This window comes from Protopterus annectens, chromosome 10.part0, assembly GCF_019279795.1.
Source record: "Protopterus annectens isolate FY-2018-M chromosome 10.part0, PAN1.0, whole genome shotgun sequence".
NCBI classification, from domain to species: domain Eukaryota; kingdom Metazoa; phylum Chordata; order Ceratodontiformes; family Protopteridae; genus Protopterus; species Protopterus annectens.
This window is the reverse complement of record NC_056744.1, coordinates 298,507,722-298,534,928: the sequence shown is the minus strand read 5'-3', so window position 1 is coordinate 298,534,928 and position 27,207 is coordinate 298,507,722. Positions and strand designations below refer to the sequence as shown.

The following is a 27,207-nucleotide window of genomic DNA, read 5'->3' as shown; positions in this document are numbered from 1 at the left end:
ACTACCTCCAGGATATAATATTCACTGGTTAGAACATACTAACCTAGTACTACTGATAATGAGATACTACCTCCAGGATATAATATTCACTGGTTAGACCATACTAACCTAGTACTACTGATAATGAGATACTACCTCCAGGATATAATATTCACTGGTTAGACCATACTAACCTAGTACTACTGATAATGAGATACTACCTCCAGGATATAATATTCACCGGTTAGAACATACTAACCTAGTACTACTGATAATGAGATACTACCTCCAGGATATAATATTCACCGGTTAGAACATACTAACCTAGTACTACTGATAATGAGATACTACCTCCAGGATATAATATTCACCGGTTAGAACATACTAACCTAGTACTACTGATAATGAGATACTACCTCCAGGATATAATATTCACTGGTTAGACCGTACTAACCTAGTACTACTGATAATGAGATACTACCTCCAGGATATAATATTCACCGGTTAGACCATACTAACCTAGTACTACTGATAATGAGATACTACCTCCAGGATATAATATTCACCGGTTAGACCATACTAACCTAGTACTACTGATAATGAGATACTACCTCCAGGATATAATATTCACCGGTTAGAACATACTAACCTAGTACTACTGATAATGAGATACTACCTCCAGGATATAATATTCACCGGTTAGACCATACTAACCTAGTACTACTGATAATGAGATACTACCTCCAGGATATAATATTCACCGGTTAGACCATACTAACCTAGTACTACTGATAATGAGATACTACCTCCAGGATATAATATTCACTGGTTAGACTGTACTAACCTAGTACTACTGATAATGAGATACTACCTCCAGGATATAATATTCACTGGTTAGACTGTACTAACCTAGTACTACTGATAATGAGATACTACCTCCAGGATATAATATTCACCGGTTAGAACATACTAACCTAGTACTACTGATAATGAGATACTACCTCCAGGATATAATATTCACCGGTTAGAACATACTAACCTAGTACTACTGATAATGAGATACTACCTCCAGGATATAATATTCACTGGTTAGACTGTACTAACCTAGTACTACTGATAATGAGATACTACCTCCAGGATATAATATTCACTGGTTAGACCATACTAACCTAGTACTACTGATAATGAGATACTACCTCCAGGATATAATATTCACTGGTTAGACCATACTAACCTAGTACTACTGATAATGAGATACTACCTCCAGGATATAATATTCACTGGTTAGAACATACTAACCTAGTACTACTGATAATGAGATACTACCTCCAGGATATAATATTCACCGGTTAGACTGTACTAACCTAGTACTACTGATAATGAGATACTACCTCCAGGATATAATATTCACAGTTAGACCATACTAACCTAGTACTACTGATAATGAGATACTACCTCCAGGATATAATATTCACTGGTTAGAACATACTAACCTAGTACTACTGATAATGAGATACTACCTCCAGGATATAATATGCACTGGTTAGACCATACTAACCTAGTACTACTGATAATGAGATACTACCTCCAGGATATAATATTCACTGGTTAGACCATACTAACCTAGTACTACTGATAATGAGATACTACCTCCAGGATATAATATTCACCGTTAGAACATACTAACCTAGTACTACTGATAATGAGATACTACCTCCAGGATATAATATTCACCGGTTAGAACATACTAACCTAGTACTACTGATAATGAGATACTACCTCCAGGATATAATATTCACCGGTTAGAACATACTAACCTAGTACTACTGATAATGAGATACTACCTCCAGGATATAATATTCACTGGTTAGAACATACTAACCTAGTACTACTGATAATGAGATACTACCTCCAGGATATAATATTCACTGGTTAGACCGTACTAACCTAGTACTACTGATAATGAGATACTACCTCCAGGATATAATATTCACTGGTTAGAACATACTAACCTAGTACTACTGATAATGAGATACTACCTCCAGGATATAATATTCACTGGTTAGACCATACTAACCTAGTACTACTGATAATGAGATACTACCTCCAGGATATAATATTCACTGGTTAGACTGTACTAACCTAGTACTACTGATAATGAGATACTACCTCCAGGATATAATATTCACCGGTTAGACCATACTAACCTAGTACTACTGATAATGAGATACTACCTCCAGGATATAATATTCACGGTTAGACCATACTAACCTAGTACTACTGATAATGAGATACTACCTCCAGGATATAATATTCACTGGTTAGACTGTACTAACCTAGTACTACTGATAATGAGATACTACCTCCAGGATATAATATTCACTGGTTAGACTGTACTAACCTAGTACTACTGATAATGAGATACTACCTCCAGGATATAATATTCACCGGTTAGACTGTACTAACCTAGTACTACTGATAATGAGATACTACCTCCAGGATATAATATTCACCGGTTAGACCGTACTAACCTAGTACTACTGATAATGAGATACTACCTCCAGGATATAATATTCACCGGTTAGACTGTACTAACCTAGTACTACTGATAATGAGATACTACCTCCAGGATATAATATTCACGGTTAGACCATACTAACCTAGTACTACTGATAATGAGATACTACCTCCAGGATATAATATTCACCGGTTAGACCATACTAACCTAGTACTACTGATAATGAGATACTACCTCCAGGATATAATATTCACCGGTTAGACCATACTAACCTAGTACTACTGATAATGAGATACTACCTCCAGGATATAATATTCACCGGTTAGACTGTACTAACCTAGTACTACTGATAATGAGATACTACCTCCAGGATATAATATTCACTGGTTAGACTGTACTAACCTAGTACTACTGATAATGAGATACTACCTCCAGGATATAATATTCACTGGTTAGACCATACTAACCTAGTACTACTGATAATGAGATACTACCTCCAGGATATAATATTCACCGGTTAGACTGTACTAACCTAGTACTACTGATAATGAGATACTACCTCCAGGATATAATATTCACTGGTTAGACCATACTAACCTAGTACTACTGATAATGAGATACTACCTCCAGGATATAATATTCACCGGTTAGACCATACTAACCTAGTACTACTGATAATGAGATACTACCTCCAGGATATAATATTCACTGGTTAGATCATACTAACCTAGTACTACTGATAATGAGATACTACCTCCAGGATATAATATTCACCGGTTAGACTGTACTAACCTAGTACTACTGATAATGAGATACTACCTCCAGGATATAATATTCACCGGTTAGACCATACTAACCTAGTACTACTGATAATGAGATACTACCTCCAGGATATAATATTCACCGGTTAGACCATACTAACCTAGTACTACTGATAATGAGATACTACCTCCAGGATATAATATTCACCGGTTAGACCATACTAACCTAGTACTACTGATAATGAGATACTACCTCCAGGATATAATATTCACTGGTTAGAACATACTAACCTAGTACTACTGATAATGAGATACTACCTCCAGGATATAATATTCACTGGTTAGAACATACTAACCTAGTACTACTGATAATGAGATACTACCTCCAGGATATAATATTCACTGGTTAGACTGTACTAACCTAGTACTACTGATAATGAGATACCACCTCCAGGATATAATATTCACCGGTTAGACTGTACTAACCTAGTACTACTGATAATGAGATACTACCTCCAGGATATAATATTCACCGGTTAGACTGTACTAACCTAGTACTACTGATAATGAGATACTACCTCCAGGATATAATATTCACCGGTTAGACTGTACTAACCTAGTACTACTGATAATGAGGTACTACCTCCAGGATATAATATTCACTGGTTAGACCATACTAACCTAGTACTACTGATAATGAGATACTACCGCCAGGATATAATATTCACCGGTTAGACCGTACTAACCTAGTACTACTGATAATGAGATACTACCCCCAGGATATAATAGTCACTGGTTAGACCGCACTACAAGGAAAGGAGGTGGGATAGCAGTCCTTTACAAAAATACTCTAACTGTTAATAGAGACACCATTCAACCACCCCAATTCAATAATGCAGAACGCTCATAACCAAACTATAGATTAACCACAACAAATGCTTGAATATCATCTGTGCTTACATTCCACCAGGCAACAACTTAAATACCCTAGAGGATATCCTATACTGGTTATCCGCTACCTATCCCCAAGAAACCATAGCTCTTGGCAACTTCAATACCGAATGGTACCCCTGCTCCTCAGAACCCCCCACCCCTATAAACTTATTTGGGTTTAAACAGACCATAATCTCTCCCACTAAGATAAACAAACCGACCAACAGGGAAAGTGTCTTAGACTGGATCCTAGTTAACAACCAACCCCAACCGTACACAGCTGACACTCTCCCTGATGACCTTAGTGACAATTTACTAACCTATATCATAAAACATAAGGCAGGAAACCCTCACCAGACCAAATATAAAACACTTAGAAACAGGAAAAAACTTTGACACTGCTATATTCCTAAACAAACTAAAAGCAGTTGACTGGTCAAAACTAAAAAATCTACCATTAGAAGAGGCTATAGCTCACTTTAACACTAAATTCCTAAGTATCCTTGATTCCCATGCTCCAGCACGTACAATAAAATCTTGATCAAACACAGCACCATGGCTCACAAAAGATACCAAATCTAAAATCAAAACTAGAAACAGAGCCTGGGCCAGCTGTAGAACAACTAAAGCCCCACTTGACCATCTTAAATTTCAACTCAGGAATGATACAAAAAAAATCTATTTTACTAGATAAAAAAATCTTCTACCAAAATCTCCTACAAAAACACCAAAACAACCCTCAAAAGTTCTAGGCAGGCTTAAATCAACTACTTCATCCAGGTCATTATACCACCCCAACCCCGGAAAATCACAACCATAGTTCCCCAGAGACCATAGCTGGCGCTTATAATAACCTTTCACTGAAACAATCCAATCCCTAGCAAATCAACTAACCCCCACAAACAGAAACCACACCCCTAATCTACCCACTAATCACCCCCAATTTAGCTTCCAACTGATATCCACTACTTTTATGAAAACACTTATAAAAAAACTAAAACCTACCACCCTCACTGCTGACCTCCTCCCTGCAGAGTACCTACAAATAGCTGCAGATGCCGTTGCATATCCCATCTCTATCTTTATCAACAGAACCTTATCTGAAAGTGCTATGCCTTCCCTCTGGAAAATATCACATGTCATCCCACTCCATAAAGGTGGTAGTTCTACAGACATATCCAACTATAGACCCATTGCCATACTTTCCCCACTAGCCAAAGTAATGGAGAAATGTGTGCACAAGCAACTAATGCAATACTTTGCACAGAATAACTTACTATCCAACTCCCATACCACAGCACCACCTCAGCCCTCCTTTCCTTTACTAATGCCATAAACCAAAACAGGAATGACAATAAGCTACCCTTCACCCTCTTTCTTGACCTATCAAAAGCCTTTGACATGGTTAACCATGAACTTCTCATCTTTCTCGAAAATCTATTTCCCTCAATAAGCACGCAATCCAGTGGTTCCAGTCCTACCTGACTAGTAGACAACAGGCGGTACTATGGCAGGGCAAACTCTCCAGCCAGCTACCTCTCACACTTGGTGTCCCTCAAGGCTCCATACTAGGTCCACTACTATTCTCTATTTTTATCAACAACCTTCACACTGCTATCCCTAAAGCTACCTGCATTCAATATGTGGATGATTCCACTCTCATCTGCTCAGCCACCCTCCCCATCCGAACTGCAAATCCTAACCCAAAATACATTTAACACTATTGAGAACTGGCTCACCAACCAACACCTACTGCTGAACCCCAATAAAACTAAACTTCTATTCTTCACCCTCACTAGTAGATCTGCCACACTTTCATTCTCTGTCACATCTAACAATGGTACCACTATTTCCCCAGATAATCACACCAGACTGCTAGGGGTTATCATAGACAATAATCTCAAATTTGACCTACAGGTCAACAAAACCATACAGACCATCAATAAGAAGCTTGGATCACTGTATAGAAACAAGGCATTTTTAACCCCACTGGCTAGGACTGCAATCGCCCGGTCACACCTACTCTCTACTCTTTTATATGCCTCGCTTGTACTCTCAAACCTCAACAAATCTGAACTAGGTAAGCTGTCCCATAGCTACAACCATATTGCCAGATTCGCCACTGGCTCCACCTATAGAACCCACCACTGCCAGAACCTGAAACAACTAGAGTGGCTAGAACTGCCCAGCTTAATTCAATTCAATCAGCTCTTAATAGCGCACAAAATTCTGTACCACCCTGAGGATACCCCCATCACTTATAAATATTATTAAGCCATATAGCAACCTGAGATCCCTACGGTCAGCCAACAAACTACTGGTCCAAACCCACAAAGCTAATAACTCTGCTGATGAATCCCTGTTTGCCAACTTTGTTGGCAAAACCTGGAATTCATTGCCAAACTATATAACCCTACAATCCTACAAATGTCTCTTAAAAAAAACCTCAAACAGTATCTCAAAGTGAACTGGCTTTGCCCATGTACCAACCCTGATTAAGTTATAAACTGAAAGCATAATCTGTAAATATCATAACATGCAACTACGTCACCAAGCTCTATATCCAATCTGACGTCTCTTGCTTTTAATTGTGTCTGTCCATGAGAATTGTGAGTCCCTACTAGGGAACACTACTAAACCATTGTACATAATCACTTTGTTTTATATTTTCTAATGTTATCTAACTTCTTGTGTAACCTATGTAAGTTTGTCTATTTGGAGCTTTTCTCCCCAGGCCTCCGCTGAAAATGGACATGTATCCAGTCGGACTATCCCGGTAAACAAATGTAAAATATAATAAATAATAAATAAATAATTATATAAAGGGAAGACGCACCTAGTCTATCTGAGTTGCAGTCTGCAATAATGCTGTCACTTGCTGCTAATTTTGCTCTTTTCAGGTGTGAGTTGCTTGCCTTGGCTTGGACAAAACTGCTTCCACCCAGCAGCACTTGATGACCAGGAAGGAAAAAATATAAACAAAGAATAATTCATAACTTCAACTATCAGGGAATCCTTGACAGGTTCAGAGTGGACAGGGACATTATAAGGGTCTTAGTGCGTATGTCTGACCCCCATAGGGATACTGGGGGAATGCATGGACTTCCTATGCCTGTGGATACCAACCCTCACTATACTTGCCACAGGGATCTGTCAGAGACAGACTAGGGACACATTGGGATCTCAAAGGCTTCTGACTCAAGGATACTGCAGCAGGTCCTAGATGTACTCTTGATACATGTGAATAAGTACATCTGTTTCTTGGAGTCATGTCAAGACCAAGCTAGGACTGTGTGTGCCTTTTATGGGCTGGCACATTGCATACATGCTGCAATTAAGGTCCCTTCTGGTCCACAGGGTGAGCATTACCACATAGGAAGGGCTACCATTCCATCAACTGCCATGTAGTGTGTGGTGCATGGGAGTTCATCACCAGTCTTTGCCTAACATTCTGGCAGTGCACATGATTCACATATCTGCCACACTAGCTCACTCTACTGTCCCTTACTGCATGGTAAGATGGCCAATGGTCATCCTGTTGGTAAGTGGAAAATATATATTTGTATATTGTATTTAAGGAGTTATTCTTGTCAAAATGTATTGCTGAATATCAAACTTTCTTTTGTTTTGTCTCCCCCCCCCCCCACACACACACACACACACACACACACACACACTTTCTCTCTCTCCTTCCTCTCATTTTTTTTTGTTTTGTTTTTTTCGGGTGATGCTGCATATCCACTGGAGCCATGGCTCATGACACCAGTGTGAAATCCAAGTGTAGCTGCAGAAGAGATATATAACACATTCCTCTGCCAGACCCAGATGCCTGGATGAGTCTGGGGATGTCCTTCAGTATGACTCACTTACCATGTGTAGGATATTTACTGCATGTTGCATTCTGCATAAGATAGTCATGCTCTGGTCTGGTAGTGAAGTGACCCTTGCTGTCAGTGCATTCCAGTCCTGTTACAGTTAATGATGACCAGATGGCAGCAGTAATAAGGGACCCCATGCGGCAAGCTCGTGCCCAGCATACAGCTCCATAAGTAAAGAAGTGGTGTCTAGTACAGAACAATGGACTTTGACATTCAAGTTAGTGTTCCCTTTCTTATACAAAATACAGAGTATAATTGATGTATGAAGTGGGCTATGTTGTGTGGTGTCTGGTGTGCAGTCACTGTCCATCTGACATTCTCTCTCATCTTAATTTTTTTTTCTTTTACAAAAGTTACTCACATTATTGTTAATTAAAGTCATGCCTGAGTGCTCACTGACTCCTGTTCGGTGATGTTGCAAGGCATCATATAAATAATAATCACATTGTTCTGTTTTGATGAATAAATTGTGCTGTAGTGAAAGCACTGAACATCTTTAACATTTCAATATTTCATGAGTTAATGCATTGCAATTGAATGAAAATGTGTCATACTTTTTTTTTTATATAATGCCATTTCTTCTCAAATTCTGATTGCTACAGTACTGCTCACCAGATTATTTTTATGTTGTCATACACAGTAATTTGTGACTTCAGCAAAATAAAAATATCATCATTTGAGCAGTGGTGAGGGTGAAGTGGCAGCAGTGTAAGTTTACCTGGCAGGATACTCATTTTAATCTGTAATTCTCTTATTATTTTTCTCTTGAAAATGTTTGTGTATTAATACTTTTATATCACAGGTAACTGCCACCTGTAACAATGATAATGCATACATTATTGAGTTTTTTTCCACCTTTCTCTAGTGGTTTGCATAGTACGTTTAAAGGGATGAAATGCATACATTTACAAAGTTGATTCCCTCCTGCCCCCCCCCCCCCAATTTCTTTTTGTTTGTTTTGTTTTGTTACCTTATTCCCAAGTTACACATTCAGGTGTGTCTTTTAGGGTAAAAGTATATAGTTACAGAATTGTCAGGCATGAGCCACAGCAATTCAAGATCAAATGAGTTGTAAACATTTTCTAAAAATAGACTAGGTGATGGTCTAATTAATTTTGAAGAGGGACTACCATGAGAACTGTAAGGTGAGTAACTCTGATGTCATGACCTTCTTGATATAGTGATCCTGCAGACACTGATCTGTCAGTGCTGTGTGACCATGATTGTGACCTCAAATGGGAGGTTTTGCTAGGTGTACAGGAATGCTTATTTATTTATTTTATTTTATTTTATTTTACATTTGTTGACCGGGAGAGTCCAACTGGATACAAGTCCATTTTTAGTGGAGGCCCGGGGAGAAAAGCTCCAAGAGAACAACTTTAAACAATACAATAACAATTGATTACAGACATAGAGAAAAAAGACTGACATTATTTTGACATACATAGGTTTAGGGTACATATTATTGGCATTACAGGGTAAGCATATTAGTTGCTGGTTATTGACACAGTATGAAGGATCTAATCACAGCATTCCAGTCGTATAATGGTTCTAAGCACAACATTCCTGAGATAGATTACATTGCAAGGAAGAAACAAAGGTCTAAGACAGAAATGTGAGGAACAGCATTTTATTGATAAGTCTCAAAGAGAGGATACATAATCCTAGTACTCCTTGGTATTACTGGACAATATAGTCATGGGTAGTATAAAGTGCAAAATTCCATGCATAGTAATATAGCCACTAGAGAGTTAGGAGGTAGAAATGGGTACCGGTTATAGGAAGGTACAGTGTTCACAATTGGATAGTGTGGCAGCCTTTCTTTAGGTTAGTGAACTTTAGAGATGAGGTATTAGCCAGGGGTGATGCAGGAGCATAGCCATTTATTTAGCAAGTAAGTTTTGAGTAGTTTTTTTAACATGACCGGGGATTTGCAGTCAGTTATGTGGGGAGGAAGGGAGTTCCCAGCTTTTGAGATATAGTGATTGTAAACTGCCTTACCAGCCTCATTGTTAAATTTGGTAACCTTGAGGAGGTTTTGGGTACTAGATCTTAAGGGCCTGGTGGTGGTATAGGGTTGAAGAAGATTTTGTAGAACTGGGGTGTTTTCAGAGAACTATATTATTTTGTGGGCTAGTGATAGTTGATTGAGTTGTAGTAGTTGAGGTAGTTCGAGCCAGTTGAGTTTTTTGAGGCAGTCACAGTGGTGCGTTCTGATGGATGAGTCTGTAGCGAATTTGGCTATTTTATTGTAACAGCTATCAAGTTTATTTAGATCAGATTTGCAGAGATTTATAAGGATGGGGGAGGCATATAGCAAGGTGGATAGAAGGTGAGTCCTGGCTATTGTAACTTTGGAATGGTTGGTGAGAAATTTTTTGTTGCGATAAGAGTAGTCCAAGTTTTTTGTGTACTTTTTTTATGGTCAAGGAAATATGTAAGTTAAATCTGAGGTTGTTGTCTATTTCAATCCCTAGTAGTTTGGTGTGGTTGGTGGGGGTGATTGTGGTGCTACTATCTGAGGAGATAGTGAAACTGTCAGAGGGAGGTTTGCATCTGTGGGAGCTAAACAGGAGTAGATTGTTTTTTTCCTGGGTTGAGAATTAGGCATTGTTTGTTGATCCAGGCTTCAGCCAGGGAAAAGCATTCTTGTGTTTGTGAGTGAAGTAGGTCAGTTGTTTTGGCTGCACATATTATGGTAGTATCATCTGCATATTGAACTATTAAGGCTTTGGGAATATTGGATGGGAGCTGAATGGTGAAGAGGGTAAAGAGTAGTGGTCCCAGGATGGAGCCTTGGGGTACCCCTAGGGAGACTGGGAGGGAGGAAGAGAGTTGGTTTTGCCACAGCACAGCTTGTTGCCTGCCTACTAGGTAGCTTTTAAACCAGGAGATGGCAGGGATGTTGAGGTTTAGAGTGGATAGTGAGTGAAGGAGTTTTGAGTGGTTAACCATATCAAATGCTTTGGATAGGTCTAAGAATGTGGCGGATACATACAATCCATTATTTATGTGATTATTGATTATGTTAGTGAATGCTGTGAGTGCGGTGGTGGTGCTGTGGAATGGTCTAAAGCCATGCTGCTGTGGTGATAGTAGGTTATTATCTAGGAGGTATTGCAGACATTGTTTATGGATTACCCTCTCTAGAAGTTTTGATAAAGGGGGTAGTATGGCTATGGGGCGGTAGTTGTTGAGTTCTCTAGAGCTGCCCCCTTTATGTAGTGGGATGATATATGAAATTTTCCATAGCTGAGGTACTGTACACTCAGAGATGGATCTGTTTATTAGGATGGAGATGGGGTATGCTATTGCTTCTGTGGCAAGTTGTAGATATTCAGCTGGTAGTTTGTCAGCAGCTAGAGTGGTAGGTTTGAGTTTTACGAGTAGTTTTTCGATATATTTAGTAGATATTGGGTGGAAGCTAAAGTTGGGACAGTTTGTAGTTTCAGGTGGAGGGGGTAGTGGTAAGGGTGGGGTGGTTGGCATAAGGTTGGTTGTTTGCTAGGGTTTGGATGGTGTCTGTGAAGAAGTGGTTAAATTGTGTGGGGATATTGTCTAGGTTATTTCCAGTTTTTGCGGTAGGGGTAATTGTGTTTCCTGGTTGTAGAAGAGAGTTAATTGCTGCCCAGAATTTTTGTGGGTTGTTCCTATGTTTGTCCTGTATTTTTTGGTAGTATGAAGTTTTATCTGTTTTGATAAGTTTTTTGGCATTGTTACATAGTTAGCAGACACTAATATAAATCAATAAAATTAGGTTAATTACAGCATATTAAACCCATCATTGTACCAAAAACTTTATACAAAATATTCAGTTACCTTGGCAGAAATGGTAATCAAAAATAAAAAGATATGTGCTTCTTTTTGGTTCCTGGTTTGGAGCGGTTCAACATTTTTTCTTATTGTTACATAGTTCCAGGTATGTTAGTTTATCGGTTAGGGATTTGGTGTTACGGTAGCTACTCCAGGCTTTATTTCTCTTTTTAAGGAAGGTGTTTGTATCTTGGGTTAGCCAAGGTGCATAGTTAGTTAGTTTTAATTCTTGTTGTTCTGGGGGGAGCATGATGGTTTAGGTTGCTTAAGAAGGTTGTATTAAAGTATGAAACTGCTTCATCTAGAAGGAGGCTTTTTAGGGGGGGCCCAGTTACACCATTTTAGGTTGTTTATGAAGTTGGAGCGGTTAAAGTCTCTTTTTTTCCTAATTAGCTTTGTGGATATTTGGGTAAGTTGTGGGACTTTAGATCGGAGGAGAAAAGTGGCTTGGTGGTCACTCAGGGTGTCTGGCAGGCAACCTGCTTGGGATATCATTGAAGGGTGGGATACAAGTATCCAGTCTAGTATGGACTGATGATTGGTTCTGTTATCAGTTCTTGTGGGGGAAGTTATAAGTTGGGTTAGGCCATGTAAATTGATATGGGAGAGTGGGTTTTGATTGGAGCAGTTATGCCAGTCAATATTAAGGTCCCCTAATACTATATTTTCTTGGGAGAGTGAGTTAGATATCCATTCTAGTACGTTCTCTGTAATAGCAATGTTATTGCCTGGTGGGATGTAGCAACCTATGATGTTAATTTGTTTGTTTGCGTTAAGTTTTAGTTTCGTTAGGGTGAGTTCTGCTTTTCCTAGGTTTGGGGTTGTTATGTCTAGTTGCTCAAGGATGAGGTGAGATTTGTACATTATTGCAACACCCCCTCCTTTTCTTCCTATTCTGTCATTGCGAATTATATTATAACCTGGTGCAGTAATTTCATTATTATGGTTCTTATATGGCCTGAATAAAATCTGTTGTGCTTATTCACCTAGACTACTTAAAGTACTTTCCTGGGAAGCAATGGTATTATCATGTGATGTCCCCTCACGTGTCCAGACAGTACCCCACCCTCTTTCCCTTGCAAGACTGACTGCAGCTTGACTTTAGTATGACCTAACCAGTGTGATCATGGTATTATCCTTACTTTGTTCCATTTCCAAGTAATGCTGGTAATCCTCACCCATACCCTGGAGGACTGTCACCATTTCCACTTGAATCACTGCGGCAGTGCTCTGAGCCCTAACAATTCCTTGGCACATGTTCTGTTGGAAAGCCAATGGTTTGCATGTTTCCCTGGGAGCTGTAACAAATTCCTGTGCCTGGCTCCACTTTGTAAAGGTGTCTCTGTGAAACTGTTACCTCTGAATGTCTGCCATTATCCTGACAGTGTTCCTCTGGGTTTGAGATACTACTGTTTAGGTACATGGTTGCTTCTCCCGTGCAAGGCTGTGTGTAATGTCATCATGTGCGTGACTTTGTGATGCACTGTCACTTCCTGCAGAGTTACTAACATGTGGCAAGGTCTGAGATCCTGCCATTAAACTTGGGGACTATCTGTCACTTTCCTCAGGCTGTCTCATAAATGCAGCTATGTTGTCATTGTCGCCATCATCGTCATCGCCATCATCATCATCATAATCATCATCACCAAAACCCATTCTGCTGCTGACATCATCCACATTTTTGGCATAGAGAAACTGTTTATTACTAATGGTAACCTTGTAAAAATGATTTCATACTCTACTGTATGGTTATAAAGGGGTGAGTGGGACACTTAACATGCACACTGCCTTCATTGCCATTCTTTGCTGATATACAAGGTTCACCTATTTATAATTAATTGCAATGTCAGTATTCAATTCTGAGGGTAATGCTACTCAATGCTAGAAGTCTAAACCTCAAAATGCACGCACTCAAGGCACTCCTCAGCATGGAGAAAATCGATATATGTGCAGTAACAGAAACCTGGTTTAAGGCTCCAGAGACCACCCCAGCACTACCAGGCTATAACTCATACCATACTTTTCAGCCACAAAACCCAGACCGAAATTCAAAAGGTGGGGGCGTATCCATATTCATCAAGGATACCCACACCTCCAGGTTAGTGGCATAGCATGATGCCTCAGAGATCATCCACATGCAACTAACAACGGGCAAAACTACAATCCAAATTGTAGCTTGCTACAGATCACCCACCATGTCCCAGGACCCTCATTCCGCATTTCTGGAAACACTGGGAAACATAAAGGTCCTACCAAACACCCTGATATTGGGTGATTTCAATTACCCAAACATTAACTGGGAGAACTACTCAAGTACTAACGCCCAACATTTCCTAGAATTTATAAACTCTAACACCCTGGATCAACTGGTCAACACCCCCACCAGAGGGGACAACATATTGGACCTGGTCATCACCAACATGGGCAACCGGTGTTCCACACCAGAGGTCAACCCCTCGCTGGTTAGATCTGACCATAAACTAATTACTCTGGATATATACATTCCGCCTCCACCCCCGGTCAAAGAAACCACTGTGAAAAAGTTTTCAAAAGCAAACTTCACGTTACTTAAGACCGAGGTGGAAAGTTTCAAAGCCCCCATGCTAAAAAATAACACTGTCCAAGCTGCAAAATCCTTTACAAATGCACTCTATGGGCACCTACATGAATGCATGGATCGCGCTATCCCAAGCAAAACCAAGACTCACTCCTCCAAGAAAAGGAAACCAGTCTGATGGGCCCCTGCCATAAACAAGCTATGCAATAGAAGGAGGAAACTAGTACAGAAAAGAGTAAAATCCCAAGAAGGGAAGACATCCCTGATCAGCATCAGCAGGAAACTACGATCCCTCATAAAATCATCCAAGACTAGCTTTGAAAGAAAAATTGCCAAAGACCCAAAGATAACCACAAGGTATTTTTAGCTATGTCAAGAATCTAACTGGCAATTCTCAGATCTGCTCGGAGTTAGTGCAGAATGGCACAAAATACACTGAACCAACCGATATTGCCAACATACTGGCAAACAGGTTCAATGCTAACTTTACCCCCAAAAGGGCCCATAACCACACCAGAAGAATGTAGTGCCCCTGAAATCACAGACACTCAGGTTAAAACAGTCCTCTCCAAAGCCAAAAACACAGCATCAGTGGGACTGGATGGTGTCCCAGGCTGCATCCTACACAAGCTCAAAGATGAACTAACCCCTCATCTAAACACACTGTTCAAACTCAGCCTCTCCACAGGGTACGTGCCCATAGAGTGGCGCACAGCAGTGGTTATTTCGCTCCACAAAGGGGGAGCCACAACAGACCCCAGGAACTATTGCCCTATAAGCCTGACTAGCTTGGTCTGCAAGGCTATGGAGTGCATCATCGTGGATCTCATTAACAGAGCCATTGGGAACCTCCAAACACTGGACCCTATCCAGTTTGGCTTTGTTAAGGGCAGATCATGCCTCCTAAACCTGGTGGACTTTTTTGAGACAGTTACCAAGGCTATAGATGAGGGAAAGGTGGTCCACACAGTTTACCTAGACCTCACAAAGGCCTTTGACACCATTCCCCATTCAGATATTATAGACAAGCTCACCAGCCTGAACATAAACCCCTACATCACAAGATGGGTTGCCAACTGGCTCACGGACAGAACCCACATGGTAAGAGTTGCTGGAGCTAGGTCTGACTCTAAACTGGTTGCAAGTTGCGATCCCCAGGGCTCAGTCCTAGGACCCCTCCTGTTCGGCATATACTTCTCAGAGGTACAGGCTAGCACAGGAGGACTATGGCTGACCAAGTTCACAGACAACTGCAAACTAGGGGCTGTCATTGACTCTCTGGCTGACACCGACATCCTCCAAAAGGGTCTCACTTAGGCAGATACCTGGTGTCAAAACCATGGCCTCAAGCTAAATGCCAAAAAGTACATTGGCATCCCCTTTGGAAAAAACATAGTACCCACAAACTACCACATAGTTAGTAGCCCCCTAAATACGGAAGACATAATAAGGAATCTGGGGACCCAAGTAGATAGTAACCTCTCCTTTGACAATCACATTGCCAAAGTGGTTAGAAAATCCTTCTATGGAGCCCACCTAATCACAAAAGGGTTTGCATCCAGATCGAAAGAGGACATTGTGCCCCTCTATGCATCACTCATCAGACCCATCATATAGTATAACGCCCCATTTGGGATGTACCTTACAAGACACCTGTAACAGCTGGAAAGACCACAGAAGTACCTCACCAAGAGGATCACTGGCCTCAAACAGATGCCCTATGCAGTTTGATGGAAGAAACTCCAGCTGTACTTGGTTGCATACCGCCTACTCAGAGGTGATCTCTGCCAGACATACAAGGTCATGTCCAACCCAGAGTTGATAGACATGCTCCACCTAAAGAAAACCGTATCCCCTCGAGCCACATGGTCTAGGGATCTAAACCTCACCACAACAATAATTAGGACATAATGGAGGGATAGATTACTGTTCTAGGGACTTCCCATGCTCTGGAACAAGATTCCATTCTACATTAGGCAGAGCTCCTCACTAACCTTCTTCAAGAGAAACCTTGACGAGTGGATGGGAAACAGAAAGTATACCCCGGGGATCACTTCAATGGCTCTGCTGGACGGAGGCACAGGGAACTAATCTAAGGGGGGCAGCCAGGGGCGGCTCATGGCATTGGACTGCAGGACTGCAGCCCCAACCCAGCTGTGTGAAGAAAACACAACTTGCACAAATTCACAATAAACCATTTAAAAAAAAAAAAACTGGCTGGCTTGCTGTAAAAACGAGTCCGACTGACTCTCAAAGTCCCAGAACTCAAACTGTGCATGCTCGTTGCTTGGCGAGTTCCGGGTTTTTTTTTTTTTTTTCTCTAAAGCTGCCAAGCTGGACTGTCTCAGACTACTGTAAAGGCAGTCTGGATTAGGAAGAGTTCTGCATCAGTGCGTGATGCCCAGGAGTCTGTGCAGTAACCGTACAGTAAAGTGAAAAGGGGGGGGGGGCAGACTGCCAAATCCACAGTCACATACGTGACGTGAATGGCAGGATGACTACTGATTGGTTCTTGCTTTCTTTCTGAAAAAGAGAGTGAGAAACGATCAATATTAGCAGGCAGTGCAGGACAGGGCAGTTACTTTTTGCCAGTGCTACTACCGTATTGTACACGGGTGTATTCTGAGTCATGCATACTCATTAGGATTGCAAACAGCTTTCTTAGTTTGGGTGCTTGCTACCTGGAGGAAAAAGATTTCTGGAGTGGATTCCTAAGTCCTAGTAGCAACTTAAAAAAAAGCATTTGCTTAATTTGTTGTTTGTGATGGTTGGAAACGGACAGTCAGTCTCAATTTCCTTAATCACTCATCATCAGTCATTTTTTGAGGTAAGAGTGTGTAAACTGATTGAACTTGAAGTCAACATGCCTCTGTTAGTACTCAACTCATGATTTTCCTTATGAGAGGTCTGGGTGGCACTGGCAGTCAGAGCTCCTTTTGTAACTAGATTATATGCACAGCTCTATATTTAAATTTAATATATGTATCATCAAGCTTAATTAGTTAATTGTATTACTACTGTGCACTTTTAGCATACAATTATATGCATTTGTGTTACTTTCTACTCCCTGACTGTGTGCTTAAAAGGACATTACTTCAGGAATTTGTTTTAACTAGTATAAACTGGTGAGCCTTAAAAAACTTCACAAGTAGACCTATAATATCCATTGCAATTTGCTCAAATGTGATTTTTACATTAGGCATGGGCATCAGAGTTCTTAAACCTTGGGCTAGGCCCTGTCTTTTGGCATTCTGTTCAAGGTGCACAAGACTTTTCTATTTCCCTTTTATTATCAGGCAGTAAAATCTGTGCAAAATCCTGGTCTTTGTCTTATCCACCCCAAGATGATCGACAGAAATGCAGCTATCTGCCTTCTTCATTGCTAGTGTTTCTAAATGGCTTTTTGCCAAATATATCACTCGCTGTCTATTATTTTTCTTTAGTCACTATTCAGAGAATGTCATACTATAGTTCAATGTATGAGTATGAAGCAGGGCTCTGTCCAATGTGTCCCTTCTATTCTGGTTGTATAAGCTCTAGCTTTACTTGTATTGTCTCCTAGTTGGACCTTTTTAAATTTTGTATACATTATCTGTAGGTCATCCAGGTCTGTATTGCTTTTATCAGTGCCTAAGTGTGAAGAGGAACATGCTGTCTGTTTCCTTAAGACAGAAAAAACTTTACCCTATGTCAAATTCCTTCCTTAAAAAGGAGTAATTCATGGTAGTGATTTTTGTGCCATTGATATTGGTAGCTTATATCCACTTCAACAGTTCTGTTACTTTTTCTGTTTATAGAGTGTTGTTTCTGTTTATGTCTAGATGACTGCTTTGGCATAGCAGGAAGAAGCTTATAGCTATGTTACAATTTCCTTGTCTCTCCTTCTTCAGTATCAGATTACTTTGTCTCTGTCTTATTTTCAATAACTATTTCTCTCATGCTGACTCTAACTATGGGCTCCTTTCTTTCAGTTTCTATACTGCCTTCTTTTGTTGTCTTAAACCCTTCTAAACTGCTAATTTCTGTTCTGAGCTTTCCTCAGTATTTTAGACTCTGTGTTAGGTTTATCTGACTCACTCACTCAGACAGAAATATTGAATCCTTCTGAGGTTTCTAATTCCACACTATTTTATTTACTGAGTCTGTTTGCTGGGCAAAAAAAATGTTGCATGGCCTTCCCAAACAAATTTCCACAGTAGTTTGGCCAATTATCACATTGTAGGTTAAGTTAGGTACTAAAACTTCTGGGTAGAGTGCATTGCCTGAAAGAATCTGCATTTCTACTTTGGTTACAGGGCCTTTCTTTTTAGTAACCATGCACATTACTTAAATTGTCTGTTTAGCAACATCTTTATGTTTAGATACATATCTAATATAATTAGACTCTCTGAGTCAAATAAATCTTGTAGATCATTCCTTATGCTAAAATGGTACTTTTAACATGTTATAAAAAATGCAATGGCGAAAGTCAGGCTCAACATTGCTTTATAGAATTAGGCATATCCAAACCTCTCAACTGTCCCTGATTTTGGCTCAAAATGTTGCTCTTCCCCTAATAATCCCTCCGCAAAATGGCAATTTTGGAAGAAAACATGGAGGGTTTACAATTAATAAATAACTGTAATAATCAGAGTTATATATTACTTTTATTTCAGAAATGCATGTAGATTCTTTTGTTTTGTCAGCTGCTCAAGTTAGCAGTACTAATATTAAAAAAGTGTTCCATCTTTGACAGGTTCCCAGCTGTATTGTGTGGCTTATTTTATATTTTTGCATCACATTTTGGTCCATTTTTCATAAAATTTTGTTTTTTGGCAAATTAGTGGCAAATCATTAAAGACTGAAGTTAGAAAATAATGGCAGATATTTGAGTTTCAGATTTCATACCCTTCAGAACATTCATACTAATGCAAGACCTACTATTCTATTATCTTTCTAAGTTTATAAGAGCAATATTTAAAAAGTGTCCTTATTTTTGGGCCTTTGTCCCACTTCTATGTATTGCTTTGTCCAGATTTCTGATCAGGGCCATCACAGTCAGCCAGAGACATTTCAAATTGTGACATACTTGTTGCACCCCACTCCCCCATGTAGTGACTCTGGATGTGTCCAAGCAAGGTAAGGAGCAGTTATGCAATGTAAATGTGCGGACTATCCCCCCATCCAAGGTAGACACAAGTAGTACAATGGCTTTTCATCTGTCCTTGATTTTGCAGAATGTTCTGGTTTCTGTCATATCTTTATACTGTTGATTTATGCTTATTATTATTCAGAAAGTGCTTGTTGCTCTGTGTTTATGTAGCAATGCTTTAATGACCATCAGGTAAGCTTGTCTGAGATTGTAAGATGCGAGTAAGCTTTAATAAGCATACTGTTAAAGAATTGCCAACATTGAAAGCCCTTCTGTTGTTGCCATGCAGAGAATACTTCCATAACTAGATAACATATAAGCTTTGGGTATTGAAATACATATGACAGTATTTGTAATAAAGGACAGGATTACATTATTTTAAGAAGCTCATTACATTTGCTGGAGACTCGCAGTCATCTTTGCAGGCTTTACCTGTAAACTACACAGAATGCCAATCTATCATGTGTAGTCCATATCCTGTGGAATAATCCTTCAAGCAATGTATCTTGAGCTTGTTTCCTGCTTGCTTTTCATTTTTTACTTTGATCATGTTTTCCCCATGAAACAAGTAGATAGTTGTTATCAGGCAGCAGGTCTTTTTTGGATAAGAAACTTTTTACAAGTGGTGGTATCACAGAGATTGCTACTTTCAGGTTGTTACTTGGTACTTTAATAAAGCTGAATATAAATTAAAATTAGAACTGCAGTACAAGGAGAAGTGGTTTGAGTTGAGTGGTGCTTGTTTTTTCATACCTGATTTTGACTGGCATTCCAGTAATGTATTTAAAAAGTAATTTATTTTTTCATGCATCACAACCTTTTTGTTTCTATCTAGATATTAAGTAAACTGTCATGCAGCCAATGCATTGAAATATTTTTTTTCTTCTACACTTCATTTTGTCTTGATTGGACTCTCATAATGACAGTTTGGCACCCAGGGCAGTGCATTTAATTAAAGTTATAGTTTTTGTGGTTTTGAGCATAGCTCCTCCCCTTTCTATTGGCCACACCCCTTCCCACTGACCTCATCCATTCAACTGTCTCCTGCAGCCCCCCTTTGATTTGAAGTCACCAGCTGCCACTGAGGGCGGCGTAAGCCAACACATTCTGGCTAGGCTTATAAATGCCTTCGGGCAGATAGCCTAGTACCTACCTATGAACCTATGTTACTGGTTTTAAGACAGTCTTCAAGAGCAGATGAGTGTTGCTGCTACAGACATTGGTAATGGCCATCAATGTCCACACCACCTCTGATTATTCCTGCGCCACCATCTTCTGTGTTACTCTCACCCCTTCAAATGGATAGAAGGCATTCCTCAAATGGTGTTAACTGAAGAATTGTCAGAGCCTCCCCACACACACACTAGTGTTATGGGAAACTGCATTTTGCATGGCTTTGCTTCTATCACTTTCCACCATATCATTTGGTGTCTTCATACAGTGTGCTGATGCATGGTTTCTGCCACCCACTACACTGATGTTGAGAAATACTTGATTGCAGGCTTTGGTCATCTCAGCTTGTTTGAGCCCCCCTTTACCAAACAGAAGTTTCCCATATGTCCAAAGAGCTGCCATGAGAATGCAATTTTCCTCAACACTGAAGTTATCCTTTCTCAACCTTTATCCCTTATTGTCCATCATTACTGCATGTTAAAAACAAAAGGGCCACAATCACAGAGTGAAGCTTTCTGATGTAATCAACTTTTACACTGCATAACTCTAACCAAGTGTGCGTACCCCCTCATACAAAAAATGTTAGCCACCACAAACCATATAATTATATGCAGACATCTCAATCTAGCCAAGTAAAATTGCGATATATTGTGAGCAGTGCATTCATGTCATTAAAGCAGTTTTATGACAAAAGGCACCTTTCCCCCACCCTGTCCCATTGTCATGCATTCCTAATGCTGCCATTTTATATTCATCACTTTCACTCAGAAATCTCTCAGTAAACACATACACATCTTCATATCTTTACCACTCCGAGATTTTCACAATTAAATTACTGCATTTCCACTATGTATGCACAGTCAGTAAATAACACCAAAGTAATGGTCATTTTCATTTGCACTGCTTCTGTACTGAAATCCAACTTCTAAATGACACTAATTACAAATATCATTCAGTGTGATCATAATATGCACATGATAAATATAAAAGCAACATTTCTTAACTTTAAGTAATTAATTTCACTTATTTTTAAGTGTTTCTTATTAAATTGTAATATACCTTAAAATATTTCCTTACTTTAATAAGTCTGCATTATCCTAAAACATTTGTGTCTGCCTTCAATATTAGCAAATTAATATTGCGATGTTCAACTTTTCCTTGTAAATTCAGAGCCATTTTTACATGTTTTAAACAAATGAATCTTAGTAATACACAAAGTATACAGTGGTGTATGGGCATGTATCGGTCTTGCAAGATCATGAATACGTGCCCAGACTAATATGACTGAGCGGCAGACTGCCCCACATTTGCATATAAATGGTTATGTAAACCGAAAACAAAACAAAAAGAACAACTGCAGTGAAAGCATTGCTTGGTATATGGGCCAGATTCCAAAACAGTTGCTTTCAGTGTAAGGATGCCCTGATTCTGAAAGAAATGATCTCAGTGTAAGTGACTTACTTTGGTGTAAGGCCTATTTATAAATAGGCTTACTACAGAGGCCAGATTCCACAACACATACTCTCAGCCTGCTCTCAAGTCTTTTAGAACTGGGACCATAAAACAATTTGAAATACAGGTAAACAAGAATTCTCATGTCTTCTGTCTGCAGCTGATGAAGAAATTAAGGCACAACAAGAGTCAGCAAGAAAGAAGAGAAGCCAGGCTGGATGAACCAACTGGCAAGTATGAGTGAATTCCAGTATAATACCGTTTAAGTAACTTTATTGCTATATATATATATATATATATATATATATATATATATATATATATATATATATATATATATATATATATATATATATATATATATATATATATATATATATATATATGTATATGGGTCCCCTACCCATGATCTACATTTCAGAATGTTGAAGACCATATGGCCAAGACCATATGATCGACATTCGAAATGTTGACCATGTGGAACCGGCATCTCCGTACAGTGCGGAATGGAAAAATTTCCATCTTCCGCACTGTAATGTGATCTCGGAGTTGGTATATTTAAGTTACAAGGAGTGTGGGGGGGTGGAGCTCCCACGGGGGTGCAGGGGGACGTAGCCCCCCTGCTAGCAGTGTGAAGGTAAGTTGTTGTTATGTTTTTTTCTTATTACATGGTCGACATTTTGAATGTCGATCATATGGTCTCGGCCATATGGTCTTCGACATTCTGAAATGTCGACCATGTGTAGGGGACCCATATATATATATGTATCAGCACAGAACTGCATTATTCTGTCTTAAATTATTTTTATTGCGTATAAAAAGGTTTACACCAGTTAATCAAATGAAGTAATATTAAGTAAAATCATTACATTAGTGTAAACAAGAATGAGAAATATGTCAGTGTATAACTGCTGTAGTCTATCTAATTTTTTTCTTTCTTGTACAGAATTTGATAGGAACACACCCTCCTTTCAAGTACTCACAAGCACTTGCCGTATGAATTCCTCAGAAGTGTGAATAAGCATCGCTCATATCATTCTTCCCAAATACACAAATACTTCCCAAATGAGTACTCCCATTGTATGCATAACCACTTCCTGTACAGAATTTTACTTCACTAAAAATGTAATTATAATGTAAAATTGTTTTAAGAAATGAAATGGTATGTAATATGATGTGCAGATTTATTCTGTATATTCTCTTTTGTCCCCCTTTTTTCCTTTGTTTTTATTATTTCATATATGCATTTTTTTACCCTTTATTATTTTGTTTCTTTCCCACTTATTTTACTTTTTTTTACAGCTTCGAATCCCCTAGTAGTGGCTCAGGCACATACCTCCCAAGTTTAGAGGTGTCCAGGCTCTGTCTCTTTGGGGACATCCTTGCAGGGTCCAGGTGGTGGCACCGATCCTGCAGGCAATCTGGCACATGGCTGCCTGGTAAGCCCCACTAAAATGGGGCTTCAGAACCTGCTGGAGAATGTATTGGAGCAGGTATGGAGCAGACAGATTCAGCCTGTTGAAGATTCACTTCTGGGTGTTGCAGTCATGCTGTTCTAGTTGGTGCCAGCCAGCACACCAACACAGGGCCCTATTCCTTCACCATCAGGGTCCGCCACTGCACCACCATCTAGCAGTGGAAATGTCTGAGGCTCTGTGAACTCAGGACTCCTGCACCATCTCTTCCTCAGCTCTTCTTCCCTTATCCTTTGTCCATTACCCACTTACCTATTTTCTGCAAACACTACCCTCTCAAAAAAAAAAAAAAAATGAAAAAATATGGAGGTCTATCTCCTGTCAAAAACATAATCTGTCCTCTCCCACCTCCTCCAGCACAAATCCTCTTGATGTGTTCCTTCTGTGTTCCCCTCTTTGTTTGTCTCCCCATTTTCAATCCTTCCTATCTCCTTCCTTCCATTCTTTAATAAAACTATCAGGGTGCCCACATAAGGATACCCCCATATAAAATATTATACACTCCTTTAATTTTTTTTATTTTGATGATATATGCTGTCAAGTCTGCTGCTTGCTTTATACCTTTCAGCCATTACTGAGCTTACCCATGCTCAGTGGTGATAACTGGAACATATACTAAGCTTCAACATTTTATGTATTAATTTGGAAGTTCCTAACACTAACTTTTACGTCCTTCACACTTTTTCCTTAAATGGGCATGTTTTTAAAAATAGCTTCACTGTTGTTTATTCTATGCAAATAACCTACACTGAGCTTATTTGCATATAAATCTAGAGACACTACTAACAAATAACAGTGACACATTTGCAAAGTACCGAGCTATGAATACCAGTCTAATGGTCATTTTGTCAGCAGTAATTTGAAAGACCCTGCAACAAGAATAAAATGATATCCGCTCCCATGTTTATGAATATATTTCATGAAATAACTGATAACCCATTAGGTATAGCTGCAGAATCATTTGTGGTATAGTCATGCAAAGGAAATATAAAGACAGTTGTTAACAGCTGTATAGTTTGTTAATTGTGCAAAACAGACAGCTTACAAAAGAGACAGTGACTTACACTGTTGTACAGATATTTAGATGTTTATTTAGATATTATTATATTTTTTTCTGTGGACTTTTACTTACCCAAAGGTTTACAGACTGTCTATTAAGGGAGAAGCTCTGCAATACAAAGAGAAGGACACTTTTGATAGTGTACCAAGCAACCAACAGAAGCAGCATGGCCTTGGGATATTGGATAAACTGGCATTCCCAGAGAAAACTCAAGTAGACCAAGAGACTATACAAACAGTATCTGGTTGACAGAATTATTAAAGTCCAGCTACTGGAGTCAGGTGCTTACATGATGCAGAAACATAATACTAAAACTGCACATCAGCAAGCATTACATAAAGTGAGTACCCTTTATGGGACATAAATGATTGTGAAACTAGAGTCATAAGCAGTCAGAGGAAATAAGTGCATAGAAGGCCTTAGGAGATTCAACATGTAGCATATCTGTAAGATGCACTGTTCTTTGCTTCTAGTACTGCAAGAACATATAAATGTAGCAGAAAGTTTCAATGAGAAATATCTTTTGGCAGAAGCTTTATATGTTTATATAGCTTTTGTTTGTTTTTGCTAGATTAAACAGCTATAATGCCATTGGCTATTAAATTGTTTAAATTCTTTAATGCTGAAGGAATTCAGAATATTTACGTATTTCTAAAATACTTCCAGTAAGCAACAACAGAAAAATCATATGCAGATTCATGTGCAGAAACTGTATAAACTTGCATATTTTTAGTACTGTAGAAAAAGTGGAATATTTCTTGAGGTAAAAAGTATATATTTGTATTTTTAGAACATTAAAGGGACTCCATGTTAATTACTAGAAGCCTGTTGTTTGAAATCCTAAATAATGTTATCTTCAGACATTGAATTCTTTTAATAAATGCAGTCACATTTAACTTAATGTTACAATTACCTTTAACTTAATGTTATATATTTCAGGACATGAAAGAACATTTTAAACTACTGAGTTATGAAATAATTTCTGAAGTTCTTCAGGAAGCAATATGTAGAATAATGTATGTTCCAGAGGGAGATCTTATCATTGCCTCAAGTGGCAGTTCGGTAATTATTGCAGATATCGAAAGAAAGAAAAAAGCTTATACATGGAAAATCAACAAGGTCAGTATTTTTCTATTTTTTCTACAACTGTAACAAATATGTGATTAAAACAGAAATGTATATCCTAAGCCACCGAATAAAGTGACCAGCGAAAATGAAAGTAACCCATAAAAAAGAAAAAACGTTGGTCACACAAGGCTGCAAAGCTGAATTGAATTTAATAAGTATACACAAAACAAAAGTGAGCGCTTTCACGGAATCCTATCCGCTTCTTCAGACTAATACAAAACACCATAAAACACACAACATTTAAACAAGGCCCCAAAATCACATGCACCAATCAGAATAAGACTTTGCTAAGAACAACGTAGTAGAACATTAGTTAATTAAAGCTGTAAACATACTTATTCAACTAAACAATTCCAAAAAACATATGTGTACATAAATATTTATGTATAAAAGAGTAGGTTGATCATATTGAAGCAATAATGATTAGATAAATATATATACAATGTATATAAAATGTAAAAATATATATCTAATAATACAATTATATTACTAAAACCATAGTAGTAAAAAGTGCGATATATGGAGCATAAAAGATATGTGAATAAACAGACCAAATAAAATGTATATATATATATATATATATATATATATATATATATATATATATGTGTGTGTGTGTGTGTAGACACATCCATGAAATATATTATTTTGGATTTTCCCACTTAGTCACTGATTTAGAGCTCTAACCTGCCTATTTTCCCATTTAATCTGCTGTAATATTTGACATATAAATATCAGTCTGCTAACTAGTTCACTTGACTCAAGTTATTGACAATCTCATCGTCGTCAATGGCACAGCAAGCAAAGTATATTGTTCTAAAATAAGACACATCTTAATGCACATTAATAAATCTTAAAGTCTGTCCTGTACTGTTAAAGTGATGCATATAACACTTTCAGTTGAACATATTTTACCACATACTAGGGAAACGTAAAGATTATGTTGTTCATACCTATTCATGTTAGTAAAATGTAGCAGAGCTTCTGTCATTTGGTGTCACCCTTTAAATATAGTATGAATACATAATTCTTATACATCATTTATAAGAAAAATCCATCAGTTCCTGGTGTTGCCAACTAGAGGGTTGCATAAGAAAAATCCATCAGTTCCTGGTGTTGCCTACTAAAGGGTTGCATAAGAAAACTCCATCAGTTCCTGCCTACTAGAGGGTTGCATAAGAAAAATCCATCAGTTCCTGCTGTTGCCTACTAGAGGGTTGCATAAGAAAACTCCATCAGTTCCTGGTGTTGCCTACTAGAGGAATGCATAAGGCTAACAAAGATGTGTGACCACTAGATAAGGATAACGCCAAGATGGTTTTATATAAGAGAATGTGTGGAGATGCAGG

At 38.7% G+C, this 27,207-nt stretch overlaps 1 protein-coding gene across 1 annotated transcript in view; it reads left to right on the top strand.

Annotated features, from left to right (window-relative positions):
* LOC122814130 (WD repeat-containing protein on Y chromosome-like) overlaps positions 1-27,207 on the top strand; it is a 1,041,762-nt gene that overhangs the window by 575,193 nt on the left and 439,362 nt on the right. Inside the window, exon 9 of the mRNA XM_044086745.1 lies at positions 25,670-25,849. Coding sequence (XP_043942680.1) covers positions 25,670-25,849 — 180 coding nt within the window. The remainder of the gene's footprint in view (positions 1-25,669; positions 25,850-27,207) is intronic.